General features: G+C 36.1%; 1 protein-coding gene across 2 annotated transcripts; it reads left to right on the forward strand.

The window, feature by feature from the left end:
• The first annotated feature begins 177 nt into the window (after window positions 1–177).
• LOC5569763 (protein FAM151B) lies at window positions 178–10,307 on the forward strand. Of its 2 annotated transcripts, XM_021848393.1 has the most exons (4): window positions 178–382; window positions 6,868–6,914; window positions 7,050–7,169; window positions 9,158–10,307. In XM_021848393.1, the coding sequence occupies exons 2-4, from the start codon at window positions 6,872–6,874 to the stop codon at window positions 9,889–9,891; spliced, it is 897 nt and encodes a 298-aa protein (XP_021704085.1). In that variant the 5' UTR covers window positions 178–382; window positions 6,868–6,871; the 3' UTR covers window positions 9,892–10,307. The 2 variants fall into 2 exon arrangements, with proteins under 2 accessions (XP_021704085.1, XP_001652988.2); XM_001652938.2 differs by lacking the exon at window positions 6,868–6,914 and having other exon boundaries at window positions 179–382.
• Window positions 10,308–26,006: the final 15,699 nt, after the last annotated feature.

Genomic DNA, 26,006 nt, shown 5'->3' on the forward strand with positions numbered 1-26,006 from the left:
GATTAGATTAATTGTATTTTTTTTGTTTTCACCCATTGATGGAAACGAGAGCGGACTCTAAAATTGGGTACATTTTTACAACTATAGGGATTTTTAATTCATCCGTGTTTTGACAGATATGTGCGTTATTCTAAAATGGATACTTTTTACCCATTAAAGGTTATTCGCAGACAACCGTGTATTTGATTACATCGTGTAATTAATTTCAATAAATTATCGCTTTGCTATCAACAAACGACGGTGCAGGCTTGGACATTCGCTATTAGCAAGATTTTAAGGCGTAGCACTATACCAGGAATTAAACTGTAAATACAAAAACCTCACAAGGACCACTATCTTCCCAGCAGAAATAGTTGTGGTAGAGACAGGTTCACACAATAACGTAGGTATCGATAAAATTATAGAATGATGATTATCAATCATTAGTATGTCTGAGGCCAAATCTTAATTTGGAAGTTTTGTGTCATGATACTCTACAGTGCATACTGGTTTAAACAATAGTGTGATTTACAATATCTTTTAGTGTTGGATGGAAATTTCAAATATAATATCCAGAGAGGGTGAAGGTTGCTCTACGGTGAAAAATGTATAACCTCATGTTTTTTTCCAATGAGCTGGATTTAGATTTGCCGCATACCGAATTTCATCATTTTTTTAAGTAAACACGTGTGTGCTTATAGTAAATACATGTTTTGAAATTGTTTTTTTTTTCAAGTTTGCGAACTGCTTTTTCTGATGTATTTCCTTAACAAGTGTTTCTAATTGTATGTTAACTGTATTGATGCTATTTCAAAACAAGCAATTAGCTACAGTTAGGTCTCCTATTAGATGCTACCATCCACTTTACGCTCATCACTGTCGTTCAATCGATTCATGTGATATTCGGTGTGTAATGAGCTCATAGTAGGGTAAACAGGTATAATACGCATAACCTTAAGGAAAAACAGCTCCATCGCAGTGGCAAATGCATTACTTCTATAGTTTTTGGTGTCAAAGTGTTATTTATTTAGTTGGTCATGCTCTGCACGCAACTTTCTCTTACCAGGTAGCTTCTAAAAAGAGTACAAGACGTTTTCTGTAAACGGTCCAAATCTTGACGTTCCAAAACAAACCGGGTAATATGCCGCTCCCGTAGAAAAAGATCCGCAGCGTTGTAGAAATGTTTCCAAGGAGAATTCCACCACTTGCTAAGCTTAAAAGGGTCCATTAGCAGTCGGCTTCCGGTAAAAGTTTTTGTAATAAGTGCAATTGTAAAGGATGGGCTTCATTTACAACGAGGCTTGCCTATCGGCTTGCCGAAATTTTACGCCAAAAAGTTGATTTTCGATAATTTTGGTATTTTTATTGGTTGTTCATACTTCCCAAAGATCTTTTTTGCGCAACATCAGAAGCCTCAATCTTTTGAAAATGAAGTGGGGCGTTTTGCCTGGTTGGGGCGCATTATACCAATTTACCCTATGTGCCAGCCATAAACGAAAAATCAGCTTTATCCTATTAATATCTGCTGAGAGTTTGCCGTGGGAGAAAATTGGGTGATAGCGTCTTGTAGGAGATCTGATTGTATTCGACTGTTTCATTTATTTTCTGCGTTGTGACCCTGTGCCATAACCCTCTAGATCGCGTAGTTCATTATTGGTAGAACACCACAATTCCTCTGTCCTAGTTGGGATTATTGGTTGATAAAAGAAGGGGAAAAATTATTTCCAAAATATTGAAAGATGTATTATTGCAGCATAATGCAAAAATAGCATATATAAGAAAGGTTATATAGATATTTCGTTTAAAATGTTCAAGGCTCTAACGCAAAAAAAATCATCGCGCAGCAGAACTCGAACAAACATTACATTTTTAAAATAAAATATTTGTGGCGAAATTTTTGAGCGATTTAATATTAAATTTGATTTTGGAAGTGTACCGTAAAATGGGGTGTTAAAAGCTGAAAAAAAATGTTCAACACAAATTTTGAGCAACTTCTAGTCAGTCAAGCACTCGACACTGAAGTAGTCTAAGTCGCAGACGAAATAGGCCTATCTATCAAGATAAGCAACGCATTAGATTTTAAAGGTATTCCTTTGCAAAAGTGAAGTGAAGTGTTCAAGTTCAAATTAATAGTTTTTTTCTTAACTTCTAGTATGTCAATAATTGAATAAAAGACATCCCTACCGTCCCCCGGTGTGTCTATAAAAATCCAATTACAATGATAGCAATCCCATGACAGATTTCTGTGATAATCATGAAAATGGTGAATTTTAGCGGAAATGCAAAATGAGTGCTACGGTATTTAAGCTTTGTAAATGAAACTATATTTTTTCCACAGCAAAACATTATCGTTTTGGTCAATATCATTGATGCCTATTTTCAATTTCATAGGTTTTTTATTCTATTTAAAAGTATTACTACAATATTATTTAAGCTGGAACTCTTGCGAACGCAAACCGTATTATTTTGACTACTAAGTTTTTCATACATATTTATAAGAGTGGTTCAAAAAATCGTTTTTGCTCCACAAATTCTGAGTTTCTTCCCAAAATTTGAGCTCATTTGGATGAAAACTGAGACTGCACAAGCCCTTTAAAGTTTATATGCGAATTAGTATGAGAAATACAAGCAATTGATACAATCGGCCATAGTGTTTGCCCATGTGCTCTTGGAGATTAGAACTACATACTTTGAGATACATTCATCAGCTACAACTTTGCCGAAGACTGTTTTCAAATCGAACGCCTCATTAATTAGTTATTATTAGTGGTGTGGAGCAAAAACGATTTTTTTAACCACTCTTATATTTATTCTATTTGGAAGATATCTGTGCATCGTACAATTGTCTTGAAATTGTTATCATACTTAGATGCAACAGGATCATAATCTAAATATTCACAGGACTCTATGACACTACCCCGAACGTCACTACCCCCAAATGAGTCATTACCCCGAATCGTCAGAAAGATATTGAAGAACCTTCTGCTGTGTCTATTGTTAGAACAATTGTAAGAAAGTTGGGGGTAAATTGATTATGCATTAGTTGATTTGATTTATTAAAAGATCCCCTGGCACAATACTTTCCATTTGTCAAGACTTCAGCTTATGGTCCAAAATTTGCACAAGAAATTACTGCACAACGATTTGAACATGTATAAGATCAACATTTTAAAGAAGTGTCTACATTGAAAAGAAGGTAAAATCTATATAAATAAAAATGGAATGGTGTTTGTATGTCACGAAATGGCTAACGAACAAGTTAATGGATCTGTATGATTCTTTCTCCGCTTTGTTCGTCAAGGGTTCTGACGTGTTTGTGTTTGTTAAAATCCTAGGATATTCACCAGGAAAGTTGGGAAAATGAGAGTGAACGGGACTGCCATTTTGTAGGGAGAAATCACAGCAATTTTCAACAGCCTACTTGATGGCAAAACGAGTTTTGCCGGGACCACTAGTATCAAAAACTATGAAATTCGCAAAAACACTATTTCATCAAGTCCATAAACCACTGCCGCCTAATTTTCTCGCCCATATTTTATTTGCAATAATGGCAATGAATGGTCGCCATCTAGCCATCAATTTAAACAAAATCGCTAGGTAGTATTATAAAAAGGCTGGGTAGCTTCGGCACCACAAGCCGTCGGCAAGCCGTCGACGGCAAATTTGGTCTAGTTTCAGGCTTGGTATGCATGGCCACTTGATAATATATACATGATTACAAACACAAACATGACTGATCAAATTTTCAGGAACCAATTTACGGAAATGGCAATATCTCGGAAAATTTCCAACGAACCTTAAGGCGTCCGGTTGTATTCAATTTCCTATTAAGGTACCGTGGGGCAAGTGGGTAATGGATTTCGCATAGTTGGAATTCTTCAAATTCTAGAGACCTTAAATTAAAACAAATGAGGTCGTAAATATTTTTTAGCTTGGCTCCAACCAAATATAAGCAGTATACTGAAATTGATTTTTATGTAAAATTGAAGAAAAAAGTACAGAAAAAGTTTTTGGAAAACGTCTCCTTACTTTTCAACAATAAATTCAAAAACTAACAGCTACATTCACGATTTCTATTACCTCTAACTTTTGTTAAGGCATCCCAATGAACAATAACATAAGTAACATGTAAACAAAGAAAATTTGATTCTAGAAATGAATCGACAACATTATAACTGCAACATTTCCAATGTTAGTTCTTACATCATGCACAGTCCGAACGAAACGTGTAAATTTCTGAGACATATAATGCACATAATTGGAGCGTGGAGTATCAATTATATGTCATGTAATCCAGCAGGATCCCAAGTGGTTACATGACATATAACACATTTTTACATGGTTTCAGACTTAAATTTACATGACGTTATGTTTACATGGCATAAATGAAGTTTACATGACGTGTAATCTTCATTATTTTTAACTGTGTGGGACAGCAATTGCATTTCTGCCCTGTAGAATTTCCACCGCTCGTTATTTGTTTCTAAGAAAATCGGATATGACGTCGGATAACTCTTCAAGAGAAATCGAACGGAATCCTTGAATAAAGCATTAAGAAACTTTTTTACGTGGATACACCTATACCCTATATTTTATATTTTGAACTTATTTTACATAGAAATTTCTCAAGATTTCCGTGCGTTCTCTCATATTGGAACTTTTCAATCAACGTCTTCCTTTTAATCGGCTATCCGAAGTAAACATATTATTATCGTAATATTTAGCAACCTTTAGTTTAGAGAAGTTCCATGATTTGGCCATGATAATAAATTTTAACACTTTGAGTTTAGTGTTTCTTGAATTATCAGCACGTTCTGTTGTTCTATGATAAATGTGAACCTTGGATAATTATAGCTACCTAAAGAGAAAACACAAATTCAATCTCTAATGAGAAACTTTTCACTTGCCCCACGTGATTATAAAATTGACAGTGTTTCAATTTAGTTATTTTTAGGTCTATGTCGAATTAATTCTAAAACTTTTTTTATTGCAGTTTAAAACTGCCAGAGGGGACAACTTAAAAATGGTACAGAAAATTATTTTCCTCAACTTTTTTCCACTGAAAATATTGAAATAAGATAGCACGCCACCAACTTGTTACGGAGTTATAATTGACAGGTTAACAATATTTCGCTCTATTATGCAATAATGACCGAAAAATCTCAGAAATCTCTTACCTATCGTAATGTTCTCAATGGCCTCAAAGGTTTACGCATGAGTTTAAAACGTTTATTCACATATTTAGTAAAATATATCAATTATTTTCACTTACCCCATTTACTCACTTGCCCCGCGGTACCTTAGTTCTAATTTCAAGGAGAATTGTAAATATTTATACTGCTTCACACCGCACAAAAATACAAATGACAGAAAAAACTCCATTTGGACATGACCTCTGAAAATCCGGAACATTTCCGGTTCCGGTGGCCAATATGCATGGCCAAGCCTGAAACTAGACCAAATTAGCCGTCGACGGCTTGCGGATGCATAAAATATCATCCATTTTTTCATAAAGTTATAAGCATTCGAAATTAGGCAAAATTTTGCATATCTCAAACATAAATCGAATGACTTCGAATGAGTGAACACAATAGATCTCTAAACACCTTATTTATTTTCAAAAAGAGACTTTTTTCAGAGATTTTTGTCTATTTCATGATCTCAATTATATATTCTTATCTTCTAAGTTACTCACATATTTTTCTCAATTTTTTTTAAACGTTTTCAAAATTTAGAGTCTGGACAGCCTCTATAACAAACTGCAGTTCACAATTCTCCGAATAAATCAAGCATTTCAGAAGATTGATATATCGACTTTCGACATTTCTGTGACTTGTTCTACTATCAAAATAAGGGAAAATTTGTGATTGAAATAATATTTTTTCCCAGCATATTTCGAAACGAGATCACGTGTTTGTAAAAAAAAAATATGTTGAACTATAAGCAGGCCAATTAGTCGAATTTAATGACCTCAGAGAGCACGTGAATTTCCAGAGAAGCAATCTGATCTGGAATCCATGTTTTATTTACATAAATAAAGAAGAACATTACCTTAAAAAGCTTGAACCCTCCTTTTTAATTTGGTGCCAAAAAGGGGTAATTTGCCCATATATATCAAACAAGATTTTTCAATCCGACATATATGCAAAACTTCTAACAAATCGAGATTTGCTTTGCATGGGCTCGACAAACGCATAATCTACGTATTGAGTCTACAAAAGTATTTCTAAAACCATTTTTTATTATTTAAAATAATGTTGAATTATGTTCTGAGTGCACTTTACTCGGTGTTTTTAATTTGGCTACGTACACTGTACGTTTGCAAAGCTACTCAACTGTTAACATTTTCCATGCAAGTACATAAACGGAAAGTTTAACCCAATCAGAGCAGGAATCGAACCTACGATTTACAGCACTCAGAATCCGTTTAAACGACTGACGTCGTTAACCACACAGCCTCGAAGTAAATATTACCCAAGAAACAGGTACATATATGCATGAAAATTGTTAGACATCACGCAAAAAATTAAAATCGTTCAAGACTATCAATCTCCCCCATCCAAATAAAACAATATCGTTTTACCACCAAATGAAAGAGGAAGAGGGGCAAAGCTTTTATTTAGTGAGTATACTTGTTTTTTTTTTTGTATCGGAGAAGCTTTTTTTGATAACGTTTTCTTTCATAGACACCGCGGTGCACCGTTCATGGAAGTGTGTAACAACTGTCCTAATACCTCTTATCATTTGTATTTCAACCAAGTATATCAAGTGATAGATTATATTCATTTGAAAATTTGAATAGCTCAACTTCTAAGACATTGATGATGATACAATAAACGTTATCTCTATTCAAATTCATTCAAATTTTTATTTCCATTCGATCATCAGAAGAATGATGAGGTGCTCAATATTTCATCGTCTGTTTTTGCTGATAGGTAAGGAAAATAAAGACAATACATTTTATTATACAGTTCTCAAACAATAGTTACAATATTTATTTTTTTATATGCTTGAATGTATAATTATAAGATAAAATTACTCATTTTGTTCGTATGATTCATGTTTTCCAGATATTTTCTTCTTTGTTGGCATGGCTGATGCAAGGCTCATCGGTCATATTGATAACCTGACAGACATTACATGGGCACATGCTGTCGATAGCCAAAAGTATCTGTTGGAGGTCCTCAATAGTTTGTATTATTTGTGAAGTATTGCTCAATACTATGAAAGCATTTCAAATTTGAGTATCATTGAGTTACAGTTCTATAATACATGTAGATTTTAATCATCCTAATGTTGAAAGTATTTTGAAGTGCAACCTTGAGTTTAGAAAATCTTTTTTTACGCTTTAATTAATCAGTCGGACTCATCTTCGATATCGATGCAAGGTTATACAAAAAACTATAAAAAAAACTATACATTTCGGGTTACATAACAGCTATACAAAATGGTAGTTAAATTAATGTGATTATAATTCAGCACGTTCATATTTTATGTCTAATTCACAATTGTGCATTTCTTTAAAAAACGTCATCCACAAAAAAAATGTCAAATAGTAGAAGCACCGGTTCTGGCCCAATCGTCAATTATAACCATAATGGATTATAAAGCGTTTTACACAGGAAATTATCATGAAACAATAATTTAACTGTAAGAAATAGCATTTATATATCTAAAGATCTGTCAATTTGGTCACTGTCATAAGAAATCAATGTGATTGACCAATTTTGAAACCGAAGTTAAGAATGTGGCTAAAACTGGATCCGGTAGCTTATTTTAACCAACGCAATTTTAAATGCAATAATAAGATTCATGCTCAGATCTGACGTTTTTCTTAAGATGGCCAAAACCAGTGCTTCTACTCTTTTGACATTAAATAAAAAAATTTGAAAGGAGGCCTTGTAGGAAATTTTAAAAGAATGAAGAATGCGGAACAACTTTAAACTGTGTAGGCGCTCAGAGAATACTTGACGGATGCAAATACTTTTTGTCAGTTTACTCGTACACATATCTAGTTTCCAGAAGTGGTCAGAGGTACTCGGGGGCCTGGAGTTATTCTGGTTGGTCACTGGGTCAGGTCGGGTAGAAAGAGGCTTTTTTTATGCATGCCAAGTTATCTTTATTTATTTGCAATGACAATCAGTTTAATTTGCATGAATCATTAAGATCTGATATTCAACAATATAAATGAAGAGCCTTGGACCATTTAGAATATACCGGATGTGTCCACTTGGACTTAATGCTTTGAAGAACCGGTTGTAGAATTGTTGGACACTCAATTCTCAAAAAGTAGACACTGAACAAAATAGCTCGCAAACATGCGTTTTCACAAGCTTGGCACAGATGTTTTAATACAAATTGACTACTTTATAGTAAATTTGAGGCGTCCTCCCAAATAACCAAATAGCACTTTTATTCGCTGCGTGCTTAAGCTACAGCTGACATGCTCTATATTAGCCGTATAATAGCCCTATAAGCCCAAAAAGGCGAATTAGCAATAAAATTGCCGAGATCCTTGTACCACTTTTGAAAACAAGAAATGTGAAAAAAACAGACAAAAAATAATTGAAATCCATTTGGTATTCGCTTAGCTTGTGAAAGTTTTAGTTTGTTTTTCTTATTTTTCTATACGGGCCGAGAGAGAATTGTTTTATTCCTTCACGTGTTAAACATTGTCATCTTGTTAATTAGCTTTAATTAACGATTTCAGTGGACATCATTTGTGTCGTAAAATTTCATATAATTTACAGATTTGACCAAAATACAGGAGTGTATTTTCTCATAGTATCAATCGTTTATAAACTTTCAACGGCTGAAGCGAGATAATATTAGTCTGAATCATAATAAAATTTTACAAAGAATCCGAAATTGTACCTTAAAGGTAGACTACAGTGAACTTTATTACATACCGATGCACTCATTGTGCTATCAAAATAATACCATCAAAGTTTTGCTTTTTATGCTCAATGAATGCTGAATTAAATGTTTTCGTTTTTCAGGATAACGTAGGTATTTTGGTCAAAATTATTATCGTCCTAACTGTCAAGGACTGGTACATTATCAACAAAATCTCATAAAATGTGTCATAATATTTACGCAAAATACGCCAAAATACCTTGATTATCCTATTTGGAGCAATGGAATATTCTGATCGATGTTTTTTTTCTCTCCCATTAAGGTGACATAGATTTCATAGAGGCGGATATTTTATTAGGGCATGTCGACAATGATTGTGGGGATCAACATATACTCCCTATCATGGCACATCCACCAGCAACAACATCTGATATTTCTTTGGAATCTTTCTTGACGCAGATACAGGAATACAATAGTATTGTTGAACCAAATAAAGTGAAAGGTGTAAAGTTAGATTTCAAATCGATAAATGCTTTAGAGGCATCCATTGACATTATCAACAGTATATATAATAAGCAGTCATTTCCCACATGGATTAATGCTGATATTTTACCAGGCCCAGTAAATAATACAGAAACCGTCCCAGTAGATCCAAAGCGTTTTTTCGATGCAGTGAAGCAACTAGGCCCGGTCGTTTTATCTATCGGGTGGACAACTAAATGGAGTGAATCATCTTTAGATGGATGCTATACCGAAGATCATGTCAATGAAATGATAAGTGTCATCAAAGAAAATCACATTGATAAACAAGGAATAGCCATTACATTTCCTGTTCGTGCAGGTATTGCGGCAAATAGTCTGAATCAATTGAAGATCCTCCATAGAGCATTCAATAATAAAATCAATGTTACATTTACCATTTGGTCCAGTGCAAATGATGCAGTCAACGTAGAGAAACTAAGGCAGTTCATATTTACTATTGGTTTGAATAAGGTTTATGTGGACGTCCCAGCTGATTTGAAAAACCAACTACACTTGGATGATGTTTCTCTTTAAAAAATAATGAAATAAATTAAATAATTTAGATTTTTAAAGTACTCCTAAACAGACAGAAAAAAAACTATGTTCACTAAGGTTAAGAGTAAATTAGGCAAAACTATTCGGCTGGTATTGAACAAGAGGTTAAATATCTGTTTAAAACAATCACAATTTTTTCCGAATTCCAAAAGGATATTAATTCCAGTCTTCGTTAAATTTTGGATCATACGACTAACGCTTGTGTGACAATTTGTAATACGATTTTCATTAGAACATTTGACATGAAATAAAACGAGAATAATATAATGAAAATAATGTAATGAAACTAATATGTGATCCTGTAAATCAAATGCCGTTAAGCCGTATGTTACATTACTCTATATAATAATTGGAGATTTGTTGAATTAAATATTTGAAATCTAATGAAACTAAAATGTCTTCTTGAAGTTCTTAAACCCTACAAACTATCAAATTGACTCATTGTTTAAGGAGCTATCTAGATTTTTATGTTTGAACTTTGTTTTTTTTTTTTCTAAAAATATCATTCTGTTTTAAGATCATTGTCAATATTTTTGTTTGCAAATAAAAGTTAACATCAAGATCACTCGATGTATTCCGGTCGGCTTGCAAAGGTGGTGCTGTCAGGATTGGGAATCGCTTCATGTGATATTTGAAATGTAACAGGGACATGATCAAAATAAAAATCAGCGTGAGTAACCAGTTGGCTACAAAGGTGACTAGATTCGGTTAAGACCAAATCAATCGTAGAAGGATTTCTAGAATAGGAAAAGAAATAGAACTACAGTCGACTCTCCACATCTCGATATCTCTCCCTATGTCGATAATTTTTTCGGTCTCTTCATTCCGTATTATTCTCCATATCTCGATATCCTCGTTATCTCAATATCTCCCTATCTCGATGAAATTTTTATTCCCAATTTTCACTCCATATAAGGCTCTCGCACCCTTCTCTTTCCAGCAACAAGATCAAATTGGATTTTTTGTTTGTTGTTTTCATATGGAAACGGTTTCCGTATGAAAACAAACCATATGCATGCGTGTGCAGAAAAGAGAAAGGTGATTAAACGTCAGATTGCCTTATATCGATATGCCCATTATCAAAGGTTACTTGATTAGATTTTAGGGAGTCAGAACAATTTGCGGAGACGAAATGACGTCTGTTTGTTTTCAATTCTCCTGGTAACGGGGTGATTTGCAATCTAGTATTCATTAAAAATTTGTTCTATGTCTCGATTTCTTCCTATCTCGACGGTCCCTTCAAAATCGAAATGTGGGTGGTCGACTATATCAGACTATTAGAGCACATAACAAATAAAATTCTGCCGATGGAATTGCTTTGCGAATTATTCCATGAGCGATGTTTGTCATTGAAGTTATCAATGACAAAAAAGTGATTGCAAGTCAATTTCCGCAAGTCAATTTGAAGCAAATCACTGCCCATTGCATTGAAAAAGGAAATAAGCAACTATGAAAGTATATTTACCAAGATGTGTTTCAACAGAAACACCCATAGATTATCTTTAAAATTATTGGTTTAAAATGATCCAGGGTTCAAATAAGTTCTAGTAGTATAAGTTTATCAAAGCGTTCTAGGATTCTTGGCGTTGAATTGGTTTACTAGCGTTCTTGGCCTTTGAATTTGATCTTTCAGAAATGTTTCATTGACAACTTACACAATTTCATGTAATAGGATAACCAATTCAGAATTACTTCCTAGGTAACAACAGTTTATTCAGCTGAAATGAGTCAGTATAAACAGCATTTACCGAACAAGCTGTTTCTCAGCTACGAATTTTACATGGGATACGCAGCATTTTACGCTGTTAAGTGAATGACCATATACGGCTTATTTCATACCTGTTATATCAACTAAAAATAATCGCATTTTAAAACGGAGGCCCGTCAAGCTCGAACAAAACAAATTAGAAGTATGTTTGCATTAGTGTTGATAATGCTGATGCAACTCGAAAAGCTATTTATGGAAATTCGTCTTCTTGGAGGGAAAGGAAAGGAAACAAAAAAGGAGATAAATGTTTGCACTTTTGCTCTTGCTGTCTTGAGATTGGTTGTGCGTTATCCCGCACAGCTATAACTGCAATTGACAAGTCTAGTGATAAATTTTCAAATCATGACAATCAAATTTTGGAATTTTAGAGATGTGTGAATTCCGACATCATTATTTTTCGCTAAATTATTTCTAGAAAGATTCGCGAATCAGGCGAAACTGACAAAATGTACACAATTGAAGAAAATATAGCGTTGAAATTGTAGCTCGATTGTCTATTCACTGCACTTGAACTTTTCCCCTATTGATAATTTAACTATTCAAAAAACGCAAATTTGTAGAAGACGAAACTTCACCTCATGCCAAACCACACACTTTATTGATTACGCCTGTGTTTTTGTTTATCAAAGTGATGGGCGCATCTGAAATCTAAATCAAAACACGGCGAGAATAAACGGCGACACTGCAAACAAAAAATAAACATGGCGTACATGGCGGGCTTAATTGGAACCAGAGTGTAAACACGGCGCAAAAGTAATAGGCGACACTGAAAATAATATCGATTACAGGCTCATAACATTGGGCGATACTGGCATCCTTGAGTGCGTTTAAGGCGAAACCTTATAATATTTTTTTTAGTACGAAATAGCTAGGGAAATTATAGGAGATGTGTGTGGTATTGATGAGGATTTTAAAACTAGGTTTATGAAATGTGTATTAAAGTGGAAAGGTTAAAGTTTGACTATATTTTCTCCAATTGGGATTAAAAATTGCACATGAGAATTTCATTGATTATTTTCTCATTGTTATTGATTTGTCAGATAGGCCCTTATCGCGAATCCCTCTCGATTTTTATCTAAAAAGCATCTTCTCAGCCTATACACTGAGGCAAAAAAAAATTCTTAAGGAATAATTACGATTTGGCGCCACAACCATCATCGTTGAATTTTTTAAGTTTTACTTATGATTTTGATGAAAAATTACATTACCAAAAATCATAAGTCAATCAATGAAAATTGGTATTAAACGCAATTATCATTTGCTTAACTAAAATTATCATTCGTTAATTATGTTTGCCTTTTATTTCAGGCGTGATAAAAAATTAACATGTTTTGATAACTGTGAAGTTTTGGATTTCCTCCAGAGAGAATCACCCGTCACGTGGTGTGCACAACTTACCCCGTCAATCGTTCGTTCACAAAAGAGGCAGCATCAAGGGCAGCGCTTGCTTAGATGCAATTCAAATTGTGCGAGCCTACTGTGATCGTTAATCAAGAATGCCAACATTGACGATTCATCTATTAAATGTACAGAAGATCAAATATGACTGCGTACTTTATCCTCAGTTCTTTTGGCGCCATTTATACACCTCACATCTTCCCTCTTCTCACAGAGATGAATATTGAATAGACTCATACACGACACATTTGTGATACTTTTGTTTTCCGTGGCATCAATAGTTCTGCTATCCTCCGATAGGTGTCCATCGGACTCAAGCTTTGGGCATTTTGGGCCATCAGATCTTTTGGCTCACAATGCCGATTGACAGCTTGCGAAAATAAAGATTATTGAAGATCTACACACGCACACAATGACGTTGTCTTTTGCATGGAAAACGTGTGTTTTCGAGGAGAAAGTTTCATACAAGTTATATTCTTCCACACAAATAGTACACCAACACTCATACTTCAATCGTAAGCTGCATCAGACTATAGATCGTGGTCAAAACATCGGTGAACCAAATAAACAAGAATGAGCTTGGAGCTGGTGACAATGTATTTACCGTTACCTCTCTTGGTTTGTTGGAAAATATTCAACTTTAAATTATATAGGGTCAATAGGGGCAGTATGGTCCACCTAAGCAAAAGTTCTTGAAAAGCATAGAAACAAAAACAATGTAATCGATTCATAAGCTTAATTTGTAGTTTGAAGTATTTCCTTTCATGCCACAATTGTATTTTGGTAAAAAAAATTACTTAGAAGTTTGTTGGGAACATTTTTGAAAAACACTGTTTTGTGTGTGACTCTACACTATACGGGGCGAAATGGTCCCCCCTACGGGGCAATATGAGCCATCATACTAAGTCCTATTATTTTAAATGGAAAACCGTTCGTAAGGCTTACTTTAGAAGAAAGGCAGTATATATGATAGAGTTATGTACAAAAACTGGGTTGAAGTCTGTTTTGAATCATGAAAAGGTATGTTTTGCTGACCGTTCAAAAAATCATGGTTCTAAGAGCTTCAGTTTTCAAACATTATCGTTCAAATAAGTTGAACCAGTTAAAAATTCTAGTTTTAATTGAAATCACGTGCAACGACAATATTGCAATAAAACTGCCAAACTGACATGCCATTTTTGATTATCTATTTTTGTGATAAGATAGCTTTGACCGGCTATGACCATATTGCCCCGTTTCTAGATGTTTCATATAAATCATGTTTTATTGAAAATTTATTTTAGAATCTATACAATTCCGTGCGCATAATGCCATTAAATAATGGAAGAACGAACTGCTGTGAAAAAAATTGAAAACAATAAACAAAACTTTATGCAAAGCTTATTTTTACATCCAAAATCTTATAAGATTTTCGTAGTAGCATCAACGTTTCAGATTTTTATCGATATATGAAGTACAAAATCATATTTTCGCGTGATTTTCACGGTGGTGGCTAATTGAAGCATACTTTATGAGGTCCTAAGGTTATCGAGGTCAAAAACTGTTTTTTAAGCTCAAATGGAAGGTGGCCCATTTCACCCCGTATGACCATACTGCCCCGCCTTCCCCTATGCTCATTTTTAAGTGGTTCAAAGGTAAGTGAATACAATAAGTAATGCTAATCCAACTTTTTATCGTTTCAGAATTCAATTTATTTCAGTATTTCGTGTGCGCATCTAGTCTTCTACCAATTGATTTAGTTTTGCAGAGAAAAAAATCATTCGGTTATTCTTTGTTCTACGACTTGGACAAAATCATCCAAATACGAAGGAGTCTTCTTGTCTCTTTTTGGACGTTCACAAGGTCCGGAAGTGGTCTGGTCTGGTCCATCCCGAATAGTATTTTCGTTCCGCTGTTGGTCATTTGCCCACTTATACACTTTTTTGGTTTGTGTAACGTGACGTCTCAACGTAGCTCCATCTTCGTCAACCAGCAACATACTACCGTTATCTTCTTCGAGAACCGTATACCGTTTTGCTCCGAATCTCGAATCACCTTTCGTTCGATTGTGGCGTTCTACGATCACCATGTCGCCAGGTTTTACGCGACATTCGCGTGCTGACCGACGACCATCCTCTTGAGATTTACCTCTTAGCTTCGCGTTTCGATCTCGTTCTGTCAACAGGTCATCGTCGTGCTGGGACTTGGCTCGGTTTAGGAGTGGAAGACCTCTTTTAATTTTTCTTCCAAGCATTACTTCTTCCGGCGGCACTTTCGTTACTGTATGTGCTGCTGCATTGTGAGCTCTTATTGCAGCTTGTAGTTCGTCGTTGTAGTTATTTCCGGAACTCACAGCGGCTGCCATAGCTTTGTTAACTATTTTCATAGATGCTTCAGCTAAGCCGTTCTGTTGCGGGAACAGTGGAGTCGAAAATATGGTTTTAATACCTCTTTCGATGCAATATGACCGCTATTCATCGCCATTAAACGGTGGTCCATTATCACTTTTTATTGTGCATGGAAATCCTTCTCGGTCGAACACATCTTCTAAAACCACCTTGGTGTTCTCGAAACTGGTTGATTTGATCGGTCGAGCTATAACGTACCTGGATCTGTAGTCGACTAAAACGAGAATGTATACTCCACCAAATTTTGAGTAAGGACCATTGAAATCAACCGCAATGGTGTCCCATACCATTTCAGGCGCTAACTTTCGTCGCATTGGAGTGGGCCTTTCAGGCTTCCCATTAGTCGCACAGATCTGGCACGCTTTAACCCAATCTTCCGCATCTCCTGGCATTCCAGGCCACCAGACGCGTTCTCTGAGGATACTCTTAAATTTTGCAGCGAGGGGATGGCCACTATGGGCCACTTCCAGAGTCTTTTTTTGTAATGCGGTTGGAATAACAATACATCCATTTTTGGCTACCAAACCATCCAAACTATAAAGATCTGCCTGTACCTGCTGATACCTTTTCAAATGCTTTGGCCACTCCCCAGAATTGAGGGCTATCATTACATCAGTGAGCGTTTCGTCCTGAGTAGTTGCTTCTCGGATTTCCTCCTCCGTTAGGAAACTTACCAGGTTCACTTCCAGTTTAGCGATTTCCCATGGACTGGAGTTTTCGTTAAACGGTTCATCGTTGCCTGTATATAAGCGAGAGGGAGAATCGGCGATGTTATCGGTGCCTTTGATATGCTCGACGTCATAACTGTAGGGGCTGAGACGTAGAGCCCACCCATCGGCTCTCGTAAGGACCCTTTTTGAGTCTTCTCTGGAGCGATTTAGTATGAAGGATATCCCTTTCGAATCAACTCGTAGTGTGAAGTGTCTTCCCAATAGAAAATATGCGAAGTGCTCCACACCCCAGACGGCACCCAATGCTTCCCGTTGGTTTTGGGCGTATCGTCTCTCTGTTTCGGTTAGGGCCTTAGAGGCAAAACTAATTATGCGGTGTCTACCATTGTTATCGACCTGAAATTATAACACATTTACAAAATTCATTTATAATTTGTCGATTATCAAAATCACCTGTACCAAGAACGCACCGAACGCATTCGGTGACGCGTCTGTGTAAAGAATGGTTTTATCGGATTCGTTGAAGTACCCAAGCGTTACCGTGCACTTTGCAATTGCTTCTTTAACAGCTTCAAAGGCCTTCGTCTGAGGAAAATCCCAAGCCCAGCTGTTCTTCGCTGCTACTTCCCACAGAGGTCTTGTCAAGTCCGCAAAATGTTTGATGTGTGGGCTCAGGTATGAGGCCAAGCCCAGGAAACTACGTAGTTCCGACGCGGTCGCTGGACGTCTGAACTCGCGAATAAGTTTTACTTTCGCTTCATCGATGTGAAATCCTTGTTCATCAAGTTTGTGACCTAGAAAAGCCACGCAGCTTTTGTCGAACTCGCATTTTTCCGGGTTTAGCGTCAGGTTATTAACCCTTAGAACTTGTAGAACTTGTGCCACCGTTTTCCTAAGTTCACTCAATGATTTAGCAAAAATTAGGATATCGTCTATATAAACGATAACGTTTGGGAAATCTTTCAAAATTCTCGTCATTTCGCGCTGGAAGATTTCCGGGGCACAGTTCACCCCGAACATCAATCTCTTGAAGCGATACATTCCTTCCTCCGATAAGAACGTGGTTAGTTCTCTGGATTCCTTGTCAAGTTCCAGATGATAATATGCATTTGACAGATCCAGTTTTGAAAAAAATTTTGCGCCGTGGAGCTTTGCCTTCATCTCGTTTATCGGTGGTAGGCGGAAGTACTCCCGCTTAATTGCTTTATTTGCAGCACGCATGTTGACAACCAAGCGAAAGTCTCCTTTTCCTTTTGCCACCGCGGACATTCCACTAATCCATTCGGGTGCTGTTGAAACCTTTTCAATAATGTCCTTCATTTCCATATCCTGTAACCTTTTTCTAGCAGCTTCTCTGAAAGCTGCTGGAACGTTATAATATGCGTTTCGCACCGGTGGGATTGACTTGTCTACGCTAAACTTCACTTTTACACCCGGCATTTTCGGGAAAGGCAGCTGAGTTTGAGAATCACTGCATGCATTTACGGTTGCCCCAACTTTTAGCAGTTTCATTTCGCCAGCGGTTTTCCTGCCTAATAATGAACGGCGTCCACTGAGAACTACAATAAAGTTGGCCAACACTGTTGGTTTAGGTAGACCCACCGCTCTTATTTCAGCTCTGAATGATTTTTGAACTGTCATTGGCTCGTTAGTAGCATAAGCATGCACCTTGAAAGTCGAAGCGTTTTCTAACCACTTGATATTGGTTTGACCAGAATCTACATCGTTCTTCAAACGATCCCAATCGCCACCTCCGATTACATTGACATCAGATCCTGAGTCTATAAGAAATTCTATTGTTGAGGCCCCTATTTGGCAGTTTACTAACGCATCCTGATAGGAAATCAGATTCACGGACTGTAACAGTAGAAACAAATAATCAAATTTTAATTTCAGCATGAGATTTCAATAGTGCTTTATTATAATGCTATTTTTAACAAAGAAAACATGTATTGAATTATACCTCTTGTTCAAGTTTGGTGGGCTCAACCGGCATGTTCTGCGGATCCGCTTCGTTATTGTTGACTTGTTTCTCGCGACACATAACTGCAAAATGTCCACGTTTCTTGCAAAGGTTACATGAGCGATTGATGGCTGGGCACATTGCTGGGTTCTTGTGAGATGAACGGCCACATCGTTTGCATGATTGTGACGCGGTTGGCTTGAAACGTTTCCACTTCCTTTCGTCTTGTTCTGATCTGTTATGCTTGCTCCGCTTGAGATTGGAGCCCGAGTTCGTTGGTTGTACTCGTTTTTCGAACGTCTTCTCCATGGCCATTGCAACTGAAGACCCTGATGATGAGCCTGGCTGTAGTGTAACTTCATACGCCTCATTACGTGTGGCGGCTTGTACTACGTAGAGTGTATCATGACAATACATTCTGGCATATCTGGCCAGTTCTTGGTTTCGCATACCTTTTAGAAGCTGGAGGTGTACGAAACGTATCTGGTCCTTCGATCTATATTCGCATTCTTCCGCTTTTTGTACCAAACGGGCGTGAAAACGGACAATAGACTCACCTTCAAGTTGCCGCATGTTTAAGAAAGTATCGTGTTCGACGGCTGGGTCAGCAGGGTTGCCACATTAAAATCTGTATTTTCGTCTCGAAATATCTGTATATCTGTATCCTGGAGCAAAATATCTGTATTTTAAATCTGTATCCCTGAAAATTGATGAAGACATGGGAATTTATCATGGAATTCAAGGAAATACCAATCATTTGTACCTGCAATGACGACTTTTCATAACAAAAGCTTGAATTTCAAGGTTCGCAAAAGTATTATTTTAGTTTTTGTTCGAATATCTGTATGAATCTGTATAATTTTGTTAAAATTCTGTATACAGAATCTGTAATTTTCTAAAATATCTGTAATCTGTATATACAGATTCTTGGTACCTTAATATTAGAGAAAATCTGTAAAATACAGATAAATCTGTACATGTGGTAACCCTGCCTACATTCGATTAACTTGCACCCAACATCGAAAGCGGAGCAGTTCCTCTAGTGATCGCTAAGAAAATTATTTCAAGATATGGTTCTTAAACATTTCAAAGCTCTCACTTTTGAGACTTATGATCCCATTTTTGAAATGGTTAAGCGTTCAATGAAACCATAATTTGGCTAGTTCATAAGTCATGATTTATGGAAAACGTAAGTATTTTTGCCTCAGTGTAGAAGAGCATATTTTTTATGAGGCTGTTGGTGCCTTCGATGAACAGTTGTTGAACATCTATGTTCATTAGAGACTCTAAAATGTTAGTAAGATTATCGAGCTTGTTACAATTTGTGAAATTTGTTGATTATTGATAGAATAATCGAGTGGAATATTTTTTTCACGAACTTCAGTACTGATTTGCTTATCTACGTGTAACCGATTTTGAATAAAAAAGGGAACCAGTGTACCCAGCAATCCCTGTATTTATATACACTGAAAACATTCTACAAGCTCGATCAATGTGTTTCACACGTGAATTTTCACTAATTGTAAAACACATCAATCGATGGTGTAAAACCAGTCGCTATCGGCAATCGAAATTGAAATGTAAAACACGTTAATTTACAAATTTTCGTAAAGTTGGGTGAAGAATTTATTAGCGATTTCTTAATATTCTGATACCAGGCACCCATTACGGGGTCCCGGTTTCACCAAAAATAACATGTTATTAAACATGTCACGCGTGGGTAGCAAATGTTAGTCCTTGTCATGTTAGGCAAACTAGTTCTACTAGTGATTGATATCGCAATTGCAAAACACAATCAAATCATATGTAAAAGCCTTTGCTATTGAACCAAAGTCAAACCTTAGCAGTATTAAAAGTTTTACACGTTCACGTTGCCATTTGACACGACAGATCCACGTTGAAAATAATATGGATCGAACGTGTGGATTATTTTCAGTGTATATATTTCCGTGTAAATATAGCACGATTATTTGCAACAACTCATCAAAGGGTAAAACAACTCATTTTTAAACACGCTCGTTCAGATCTACTCAAAAGTGAGTAGAATTCGACTCACTTCGGAACAAAGTGGAACTGCTCAAAAATGAGTAACACCATTGCTACTCACTTTAGAGTAACATTGTCAAATGTCAAAATGAGAGTAACACTCACTTCGTTTAATCTGAAATTTGCGGAAGTGAGTAGGTGTCACTCACTTCAGAAATAAAATCTTTGAAAAAAAAAACAAATAGGGTGCCGGTGCCATTAGTGGATCACCTAAGCAATAAAAAATCATAACTTAATCACGAAAAGCCTTAACAGAGATCTTTTAGCTCCAATAGAAAGATTCCATTCTCTACTATATGGGAAAAATATAAAATATTTATATTAAATTATTTTTTGAGCATAAAATTGCTTGTGCCACTATTGGTACACGTGTTTCAGTAGTTGCGTCAGTGCTCCAGTAGTAGACGTTCGGGATTGAAACAAGGAATTTTATTCAAAATATCTGATTTTTACATATGTTTAACAGTTTCCCCTCGTAGCAGCAACTAAAATCTTTCGAATGAAACATAAAGATCATCTCTGACACATTTCTTCATTTTTTTATATCTATTTCAAAAACTGCTTCCATCAGATGATCCACTTCTGGAACACGACGGCAGCTACTGGTGCGAGGGAGCATTTTTTGCGAAAGCCTTATTATTTATATGACTTTTTGATAAAATAAAAGCCGAAATTTGGCAAATCGACTGAACTAGAGACGGTCTATCCGCCAAAAGTAGCGCACATTCGCTGCTCAGGAATGAATCCCCGGAGGTTATACATCTCTAGGAGATTGAAGGAAGTCATGGAGAATGTGGCTTGAACATTTGTTTGACCGAACCAGTAGCATTTCCGGCAAGACTGTAAAAAATTGATGATTAGTATACTGAGGCAAAAAAACTTAATTTTCTTAAGGAATAATTATGATTTGGCGCCACAACGATTATTGTTGTATTTGTAAGTTTTACTTATGATTTTGGTGAAGAATTTCAGTAATGAATTTCATAAGTCAATCAATGAAATTCGGTAATAAACGCAATGATAATAACTCAAATCGAACTATCAATCGATAATGTAGTTCGCCTTTTATTTCAGGCGTGCAATAAAATTGACATGTTTCGATAACATGTGATCTGTTTCGATTAACTTGTAGCCAACATCGAAAGCGGAGTAGTTCTTCTTGCGATTGCTATGATAAATATTTCAAGTAATTGTTGTTTAAGAATTCAAAGCTCTCACTTATGAAACTTATGATCCAATTTTCGAAATTTTTAAGCGTGCAATGAAACCATAATTTGGCTGGTTCATAAGTCTTGCTTTATGGAAAACCTAAGTATTTTTGCCTCAGTGTACAATAAAAATAAGAACAACGGTAAAAATTACTGTATATACACTTTATGGGATGGTACACAAATTATGTCACGCTAAATTTCAACTTTTTCGACCTCCACCCTTGTCGCACTTTTTGTATGAGTCCTCCGAAAATTTTGTAAGGCTTGTCACGCTTGGCTCGACCCCCTCACCCCCTTGAAGCGTGACGTAATTTGTGCATGACCCCTGTTGTTGCGACTACACTGAGGCAAAAAAACTTAATAGTTTCTTAAGGAATAATTATGATTTGGCGCCACAACGATTATTGTTGAAGTTTGTAAGTTTTACTTATGATTTTGGTGAAGAATTTCAGTAATGAATTTCATAAGTCAATCAATGAAATTCGGTAATAAACGCAATGATAATAACTCAAATCGAACTATCAATCGATAATGTTGTTCGCCTTATATTTCAGGCGTGCACAAAAATTGACATGTTTCGATAACATGTGATCTGTTTTCGATTAACTTGTAGCCAACATCGAAAGCGGAGTAGTTCTTCTAGCGATTGCTATAATAAATATTTCAAATAGTTGTTATTAAAGAATTCAAAGCTCTCACTTATGAAACTTATGATCCCATTTTCGAAATTTTTAAGCGTGCAATGAAACCATAATTTGGCTGGTTCATAAGTCTTGATTTATGGAAAACCTAAGTATTTTTGCCTCAGTGTATTTGATCAAAATCGGAACTTTGTCATTTTCACTTGATATCAGGATTAATGATACCAGTCACAATAAACCATCGATATTAGAAATGACTTGTAAAACATGTAATTCTGTTGAGGATTGACTTTGATTCGACAGCAAAATCTTTTATACATGATTTTCACGTGTTCCATAATAGCAATATCCATCACTAGTAGAACTAGTTTGCATATCATGACAAGGACTCACATTTGCGTGATACGCGGAGGGAGGAATGACCTCCGGGTTAAAGTCCCTCTCAAACAACAACAACAACATGATATGCGTGACATTGACATATTAAGCAACGTGTTAAAAATTTACTTTGGTCCGAAAGCAGTTTTTCACACCTGATTTCAACGTATTTCACAATTGCGATATCCATCACTAATGCAACTAGTTTACTAAGGACGACATGGACTTAGGTTCATTCACACGCGTGACATGCTTGTAGCAGAAATTTATGAAATCGTTAATAATTTCATCAGCATAGTTTTTGACAAATTGTAAATTAACGTGCGTTTCACTTATTAATTTGAATTATCGATAGGGTGCAGAACCACTTGGGAACTTCCATGATTCACTTTGGCATGGGAGATTTATCTCGGCTGAATAGGCTGAAACTTTGCAATAAGAAGCGCGTCATAACCGTACACTTCAGGTTAATTATCAGAACACCAGATCTGAAAGACTTCCTGTAAGAGCTGGTGTTCCTCAAGGCAGCATTTTGGGACCAATATTATACAATATTTTCACATCTGACTTACCTGAGTTACCTCAGGGATGTCAAAAATCCTTGTTTGCGGATGACACAGGCCTCTCCGCCAAAGGACGAAGTCAGCGTGTCGTCTGTAGTCGATTGCAAAAAAGTTTGGATATTTTTTCTTCATACTTGCAAAAATGGAAGATTTCTCCTAATGCTTCCAAAACTCAACTAATAATATTCCCACATAAACCAAAAGCTCTTTATATGAAACCTTCAAGTAGACATGTAGTCACGATGAGAGGGGTTCCAATAAATTGGTCAGATGAAGCTAAGTATCTAGGGCTCATGGTAGATAAGAGTTTAACTTTCAAAAATCACATTGAGGGCATTCAAGCCAAATATAATAAATATGTAACATGTCTCTATCCCCTTATTAATAGAAAATCAAAACTTTGTCTTAAGAACAAGCATTTGATATTAAAACAAATTTTCAGGCCAGCCATGTTGTATGCTGTACCAATATGGACTAGCTGTTGTAATACCAGGAGGAAAGCTCTGCAGAGAACTCAAAATAAAATTTTGAAAATGATTCTGAAGCTTCCTCCCTGGTGTAGCACCAATGAGTTACATAGAATATCCAATGTTGAAACATTGGAACAAATCTTTAATGAATGTTCGAATCCTCTGAGCAGAATCTCAAATAGAGAAACTTAAAAGTAGATGGAGTACCGTGTACCTTTTAATTCCACTCCTAAATGCTTATCTTTGACAGATACGCGTATTTCGACTACCACTTGCAGTCTTCTTCAGTGTCAGTTACTCGTATCCTAACTGATACGAGTAACTGACACTGAAGAAGACTGCAAGTGGTAGTCGAAATACGCGTATCTGTCAAAGATAAGCATTTAAGAGCGGAATTAAAAGGTACACGGTACTCCATCTACTTTTAAGTTTCTCTATTGGAACAAATGTCAAATAAAATCATTAATAATTTCAGGCAAAAATCGTTACAATCTTCTATTGCCACGATTAATGCGTTAGATGTTTAGGTTAAGTTAGGTTAAGTAAACGTTATTTTTTTTCTCTTATAAGCAGGTGAAATCAACTCACCCGTAAAAAATCTGAACTGCTACGGCAAATGAAATGTAATATGTTTTTAACAAAATGTTAATAAAATCTTAAATTTGTTTTACCAAATTAGGATGAGAGTGTTGTCTAATAACACAGAACACCTAGATATAAGAAATGAATGTAATGATACTAATAAAAAATTAAAAAAAGTGGGTCATATCAACGCATATTGTGGCAGAATATGAGCTCCGTAGCAATCGAAAAATCCCACTACCCAAGTGAATCAAAAGTGCCAAGAATACGATCCGGCCCCCTAGTTATTGGTTTTACACGTTCGATTGCGGCCCAGATAGCCGTAGCGGTAAACGCGCTATTCAGCATGACCATGCTGAGGGTCGTGGGTTTGAATCCCGCTGGTCGAGTATCTTTTCGTAAAGGAAATTTTCTCGATTCCCAGGGCATAGAGTATCTTCGTACCTGCCACACGATATGCACATGCAAAAATGGTCAATCGGCAAAGAAAGCTCTCAGTTAATAACTGTGGAAGTGCTCATAAGAACACTAATCTGAGAAGCAGGCTTTGTTGGGACGTAATGCCAGAAAGAAGAAGAAGAACTTTCGATTGACGTGTTTTACATTTTGTGAAAATTCACGTGTGAAACACGTTGATCGAGCTTATAGAATGTTTTCAGTGTAACCCAAGTAACCACTAGCCCGCTAATTCGCCTTTTTGGCCGTATAGGGCTATTACACGGCTAATATAGGGCATGTCAGCTATATAATAGCAGTATATTGGCACTCAGGGTGAATTATAGTGCTATTTGGTTACTTGGGAAGTTTCTTTTAACTGCAATGGTTAACGCATCAAAAACAGTTGTATTTATTAGAAATTAGAAGTACTTGACCATAAGCTACGTTTTCAATCAATTATACCAAATAGTGACAATTTATTATAACGTGCAGATTATGTTCAACGGTAGAAGATTGAGAACGCTCTGAAAACTGTTGCAATATAGACTCGCCATTTTCGAAATTGTTTGTACTGCTGTGCACGTATTTGCACATATACACATGTGCATTTTACAGTATAATTCATGTTGAATAGTTTAAGAAATAGTTATATGTTATTGGTATTTATAAGCAATATTTTGTGTACTTGCTTTTGTGTATTTTGCTTGAAAAATTACACTTAAGTAACGGAGGCTGGTAAATTTTCAAACTCGCTGGGAAAAACTTTAGTTTTATTATTTAATCATCTTGACTAAACTTGAACAAAATGAACTAAAATTTACATTGCTTAAGTTTTATATGCGAAATCAAGTGTTTGATCGCTGTCCACACATCTAACGGGTTAATTTTTCAGCTTGTCTGTTTCTTGCTCAGTCTGCTTTCACGTAGAAAAAATACCGCAAGTAGCAAAACAAATTGAATCGAATGAAAAAAAAAAAAACCTTTGTGAGTAAATTTCCGGCCAGGATCGCCACCAGATTCGGGACACTTTTTTATCGAACTTTAATCTGATCAATTTTACTTATTTCTTTTCTTTAATCAGACCAAAAGAATCATGATGCGGTCTCTTTTGAGTAGATTCGAACTAGCGTAAATATCATACACATCTGTCTTAAAATGGGTGAATTCTGATATGAATAATGGGTAAATAAACACCTATTATAGTTAAGCCCTTGCAGATTAAAAGTAGGTGTTTTAAAACCCATTTATGGGTGAAAAAATAGTATCGAATGTATAACAGCTTGCAGCTGTGTTGGGCACAGTTCCAAAGTTTAATATAATTTATTGTTTCATCAGGTATCAGGTATCAGAAGGCCGGCTCCAAAGGCACGTTCCCCACCAGTTGGGAGATTTGTGCCATCGCCATATTTGAGCCTATTTCATCATCTACCCGATGGGAGAGGAAAGGGAAGGGAAAGATGGGAGGAAATAGGAGTAAGGTGCCTTGAAGAGGGAAGATCGCATAAGCGAAATGAGAGCATGTAGCTCCATACCACAATGGGTTCGAACAGCGCCCTAAAAAGGGCACTGCAAAACGCA

The sequence above is a fragment of the Aedes aegypti genome, chromosome 2, assembly GCF_002204515.2.
Source record: "Aedes aegypti strain LVP_AGWG chromosome 2, AaegL5.0 Primary Assembly, whole genome shotgun sequence".
Lineage (NCBI taxonomy): Eukaryota > Metazoa > Arthropoda > Insecta > Diptera > Culicidae > Aedes > Aedes aegypti.

What these genes read in the sequence shown, in the direction of transcription:
- LOC5569763 (XM_021848393.1), top strand. Translation starts at nt 6,872, where the DNA reads ATGATGAGGTGCTCAATATTTCATCGTCTGTTTTTGCTGATAG. An exon ending in TCGTCTGTTTTTGCTGATAG is followed by an intron (nt 6,915 to 7,049) that starts GTAAGGAAAATA and finishes CATGTTTTCCAG; the next exon opens with ATATTTTCTTCTTTGTTGGC. An exon ending in TCTGTTGGAGGTCCTCAATA is followed by an intron (nt 7,170 to 9,157) that starts GTTTGTATTATT and finishes TCTCCCATTAAG; the next exon opens with GTGACATAGATTTCATAGAG.